At 49.1% G+C, this 5,573-nt stretch overlaps 1 protein-coding gene across 2 annotated transcripts; it reads left to right on the top strand.

The window, feature by feature from the left end:
* Positions 1–340: 340 nt before the first annotated feature.
* On the top strand, positions 341–3,395 carry LOC139538329 (uncharacterized). 2 transcript variants are annotated; one of them, XM_071340271.1, is made up of 4 exons: positions 341–429; positions 572–1,056; positions 1,186–2,073; positions 2,195–3,395. In XM_071340271.1, exons 1-4 carry the CDS (start codon positions 359–361, stop codon positions 2,422–2,424), a joined length of 1,674 nt encoding a protein of 557 aa, XP_071196372.1. In that variant the 5' UTR covers positions 341–358; the 3' UTR covers positions 2,425–3,395. The 2 variants fall into 2 exon arrangements, with proteins under 2 accessions (XP_071196372.1, XP_071196371.1); XM_071340270.1 differs by having other exon boundaries at positions 1,165–2,073.
* The last annotated feature ends 2,178 nt before the right edge of the window (positions 3,396–5,573 follow it).

Below are 5,573 nucleotides of genomic sequence, written 5' to 3'. Positions count from 1 at the left end.
AGGGCAAAAAATCCCTTAGGGAGAGGTGAGTACCATGTCAGCACTCATCTTCACTGCCATTCCCTGCCACCAGCAGCACTCCAGGTGTGGGTAAAATAAACAACAGAAAAATAAGAAGCCAGGAAAGTTGAATTGCTCTGTGTTTTATTTGAAGGGTGTGGAAGGAAACCTTGGAGGAGGGAAACGACCTCGCTCGGCTGGTAAGAGAATGAGAGTTAGAGACATACTACAAGTTAGGGAGCTCTTTACTAGCCTTTCAACATCGAGTTAGCACAAAAGAATACATCTGTTGTGAAATTACACTAATGGGACTTCCTGTTTCATACTGCAGGCCTGGGAAGTAAACACTTGCCTAAAAATGATGAACATAGAGCACGAGGCTTCCTGCAAGCTCCGCCGCTCCATGCACTCCACCCCGCCAGCTGACATGTGAGTTCCATGTACTGCCCTGCATATGACTTGATCCATTTATCTACACATCTGGAACTAGGCAGAAACAGACGAAGACAGGGTTCTCTGTGAGCACATTGCACATTGTTTAGCTTTGTCTTCTCCTTTTTGTTGATTTCAGCGATCCTAAAGTCCACAGCATCGTGGAGAGAGCTGTGAGGAGCATTCTGGGCGAGCAGTCCAATGAGCCCCGTAGCAACCTGCTCAGCCCATCTCAGGTGGTGGTGGAGGTGGTTCCCAGGCTCCTCCTAGCCCTGTGGCTTCAGCCAGAGGAAGGCCATTCAGAGCACCCAATCCTAATAAGCGGGATGGCCGTGGGCATGGTGGCGGCCGTAGTGGAGAAGCTCTCCTGCATGTTAAAGGACCCTTCCCCTCACATCCCATTCTCCCGGGCTGCTGCTTTTGACTCTGTGCGGTCGATCCTCGGGAGAATCAGTCGGTCCTTCTCCACGGATGACCTCCAGAGCCCTTTTTATATGAGCTCGGTCTGTGCCTTTGTGGCGGACGCGGTGCAGAGCTGCTTCCAGCCCCCTGCAGCCACCCTACCAGTCCCCCCTGTCCTCACGGTGGCCGTTTCCACCACACTACCAGCAGACATCCAAGCAGGTGAGTAGCAATGATAGAGAGCACTCTGACAGATGCCTGTTCTGATGACATCTTGGTGCCTTGTAGTAGTAGAGCTCATCAGGATTGTTGTTGTCACCCATAACACAGACCTGGCTTCTTCCCACCTAGAGGTTGTAGACATCACCCCTAACACAGAGGCAGACTCGGCTTCCTCCCACCTGGAGGTTGTGGACATCACCCTTAATACAGAGGCAGACCAGGCTTCTTCCCACCTGGAGGTTGTGGACATCACCCCTAACACAGTGGCAGACCAGGCTTCTTTCCACCTGAATGTTGTGGACATCACCCTTAATACAGAGGCAGACCCGGTATCTTCCCTCTTGGAGGTTCAAAACATCACCACTGACACAGAGGCAGATCCGGCTTCTTCCCACCTAGATGTTGTGGACATCACCACTAACACAGAGGCAGACTCGGCGTCTTCCCACCTGGAGGTTGTAGACATCACCCCTAATACAGAGGCAGATCAGGCTTCTTCCCATCTGGAGGTTGTGGACACCACCCCTAACACAGAGGCAGACCAGGCTTCTTTCCACCTGAATGTTGTGGACATCACCCTTAATACAGAGGCAGACCAGGCTTCTTCCCACCTGGAGGTTGTGGACATCACCCTTAATACAGAGGCAGACCAGGCTTCTTCCCACCTGGAGGTTGTGGACACCACCCCTAACACAGAGGCAGATCAGGCTTCTTTCCACCTGAATGTTGTGGACATCACCCTTAATACAGAGGCAGATCTGGCTTCTTCCCACCTGGACGTTGAGGACATCACCCCTAACACAGAGGCAGACCCGGCTTCTTCCCACCTGGAGGTTGAGGACATCACCCCTAACACAGAGGCAGATCTGGCTTCTTCCCACCTGAATGTTGTGGACATCACCCCTAATACAGAGGCAAAGCCCATCTCTTCCCTCTTGGAGGTTGTGGACATCACACCTGAAGAAAGTACGCTCACGATGGCCGTCTTCGCCACTCTGCCAGCTAAAATCCAAGCAGGTAACACTTAGAGAGCACTCTGACTGGTGCTGTTTGTCATGACATCTTAGTAGAACCTTTCAACGGGCCAGTGTTTAGAACCTACGGTTTGCATTTGTTTACATTCTGTTTCCCTTTCCAGAGGATGTTGCTGTGGTCATCCCGGATGTCACCCCACACGTCACCAAGGACGTGACACTGGATGTTCCATGCAGAGCTAGGAAAGGGGCAGTCCGGCGATTATTTTGCAGGCTTTGGAGGGCAGTGTGCTGCTGCGCCTGCCACAAGGAAGAGGAGGAAAGAGGAAAAAGCGCAACTCTTGCTCACTATAAAAAAATGCATTGTTTTATTCAGGCAAGGTTAAAAGATTAACTCACCCTGGTTCTTGAGGGTTGAAGACTTATCATTAAGTAAATGGGACTTCAATTCTTGAATACAAATCTTTAATGAACATGAATTTAAATACAATTGACTGGAGGATCAGAGCAGGCAGGCTGACTGGCTAGCCCTGAAGGCCCTCTGCCTCTGTGTGGTTCATCTCAACCAAGAGGTTGTGTGGGTAGTCTTTCTCTCTGTGGGTGTGAATCACTATGACTTCTCCCTCTGCCTCCCATTTGGCTGATCAGAAGCCTTCTGCTCTTTCTTGCTCACATGAACAGGAGGAATGGCATCTGGGGTAACCTCGTCCTCTATCTAACGCCTCTTCCACCTCCTCTTTCTGACTGTGTTTGACTGAGGTCACTCGTTCTCTCTCCCTGGGTGTTGGATAGTTCCTCCTCCTCTGTATCTTTGTGAGTTTGGAGGGAGTTATCCTGTTACGGCTCCCTCTAAGGGTGTGCACCTTTATCTCTTTCGGTGTGTTGAGGGGTTCAGTGGTTTTGTAGGGAGTCTGAAGTTCGATCTCTAGCGATGAGTGTGGGGTCTGTCCCGTGGTGGTGTCCCCCTCCCTCCTAAGGAGGAGCCACTGAGACATGTGATGAGGCCAAGGAAGATCACTCTGCAAGGACAGGATAGGACACATCACAACACTGCTGCTCATTCATATTCAAACACACCTCGGAGTACGGACACAAACATGGACGCCCGCCCCACACACACAATGAACTTACCTGTACATATCAGAATCATACATTCGACAGCCACCTCTTCCCCCACATGTATTGATCCCCCACCTCAAACATGTTGAGTCAATTCCAGATGCTGGAATGGTGCTGGAATGCAGGTGCAGTAGGGCCTAGTATGTAATGATGTGATACCATGTGTACCCCATATCCTGTGTTTGTGTTGATGTTTTTTTAAATTTGAACTTTTATTTAAACAGGGAGTCACATTCACATTAAACATCTATTTTACAAGAGTGCTCTGTAAAGGTTGAAGTCATATTGAACAACTACCAGAGAGAACCGTCTCTACATTGCAAACCATATTTTTCCACACATAAAGAAAATAATACTTTATTGCCAATCAGCAATTACTTACTTATCTCCCACCCGGGATGAAAGGGACTAAGGCCCCAACAAGGCCCCAGTTAATGGTTGAAAATAACTTATTTCAGTGCCAATGAGTTACACTGAGTATATAAAACATTAAGAACACCTGCTTATTCCATGACACATGCTGACCAGGTGAATCCAGGTTAAAGCTATAATCCCTTATGGATGTCACTTGTTAAATCCACTTAAATTAGTGTAGATAAAGAGGAGACAGGTTTAAAAAAATATTGTAAGGCTTGAGACAACTGAGACATGGATTGGGTTAAATACATGAACATGTAATTGGATAATGAAAAAGAAAAAAATAATGTGTAGAAAATAAAGACAAAACCAATGGAAAATGAAAGATGGATCAGCGATGGCTAGAAGACCGGTGACGTCGACCGCCGCCCATACAAGGAGAGGGACCGACCTCAGCGGAAGTCGTGACAGTGCCATTCAGAGAGTGAATATGTGTACCGGCAGGATAGAACAGCGGCGTCTGGCAGGATAGAACAGCGGCGTCTGGTAAGACAAGTGCCTGCGGTCTATGTATTTCTGTTGGTGCACTATATCTAAGGAAGTCTCGAGCAATTGCTCGCCTGAGGAAGAGTTTCTCATGATAAGCTGTAGACCACACTACCTACCGAGAGAGTTTTCATCTGTATTCTTTGTAGCTGTTTACATACCACCACAGTCAGAGGCTGGCACTAAAATAGTATTGAATGAGCTGTATTCCGCCACAAGCAAACGCTCACTCAGCGCTCCTAGTAGCCGGGGACTTTAATGCAAGAAAACTTAAATCAGTTTTACGGAAAACTTGTTACGACTTTTACTTCCTCTAGATAGTCAAGTTTGATAGTATTCTCGGCGCTCCGCCAGGGCCGTGACCGACCTCGGTGGGGCCGATCCGAGGACCTCACTAAACCATCCAATTGGTAGTAGCGACGGGCGGTGTGTACAAAGGGCAGGGACTTAATCAACGCAAGCTTATGACCCGCACTTACTGGGAATTCCTCATTCATGGGAAATAATTGCAATCCCCAATCCCTATCACACGAGTAGGGTTCAGCGGGTTACCCACGCCTCTCGGCGAAGGGTAGACACACGCTGATCCGCTCAGTGTGGCACATGTGCAGCCCCGGACATCTAAGGGCATCACAGACCTGTTATTGCTCAATCTCGTGTGGCTGAACCCCACTTGTCCTTCTAAGAAGTTGGACGCTGACCGCTCGGGGCCGCTTAACTAGTTAGCATGCCGGAGTCTCGTTCGTTATCAGAATTAACCAGACAAATTGCTCCACAAACTAAGAACGCCCATGCACCACCACCCACAGAATCAAGAAAGAGCTATCAATCTGTCAATCCTTTCTGTGTCCGGGCCGTGTGAGGTTTCCCGTGTTGAGTCAAATTAAGCCGCAGGCTTCACTCCTGGTGGTGCCCTTCCGTCAATTCCTTTAAGTTTCAGCTTTGCAACCATACCCCCCGGATCCCAAAGACTTCCGTCTTGCGCCGGTCCAAGAATTTCACCTCTAGCGGCACAATACAAATGCCCCCTGCTGTCCCTCTTAATTAATCATGACCCCAGTTCAGAAGAAAAATCCACAAAATAGAACCGGAGTCCTATTCCATTATTCCTAGTTGCGGTATTCAGGCGACCGGGCCTGCTTTGAACACTGAACTTTTTTCAAAGTAAATGCTTCGGACCCACGTGGGACACTCAGTTAAGAGCATCAAGGGGGTGCAGAGAGACAGGGGCTGGGACAGGCGGTAGCTCGCCTCACGGCGGACCGCCAACTCCATCCCGAGATCCAACTACAAGCTTTTTAACGGCAGCAACTTTAAGATACGCTATTGGAGCTGGAATTACCGCGGCTGCTGGGACAAGATTTGCCCTCCAATGGATCCTCGTTAAAGGATTTAAAGTGTACTCATTCCAATTATAGGGCCTCGAAAGAGTCCTGAATTGTTATTTTTCGTCACTACCTCCCCGAGTCTGGCTCTTGGGGCCTTCTGGGAGTCCATGGCCGGGTTGGGGGACACCCCCCA

Source organism: Salvelinus alpinus, chromosome 14 (genome assembly GCF_045679555.1).
Source record: "Salvelinus alpinus chromosome 14, SLU_Salpinus.1, whole genome shotgun sequence".
Taxonomy (NCBI): Eukaryota; Metazoa; Chordata; class Actinopteri; order Salmoniformes; family Salmonidae; genus Salvelinus; species Salvelinus alpinus.
The sequence above is the reverse complement of the archived record's forward strand: the minus strand, read 5'-3'. Positions and strand labels throughout refer to the sequence as shown.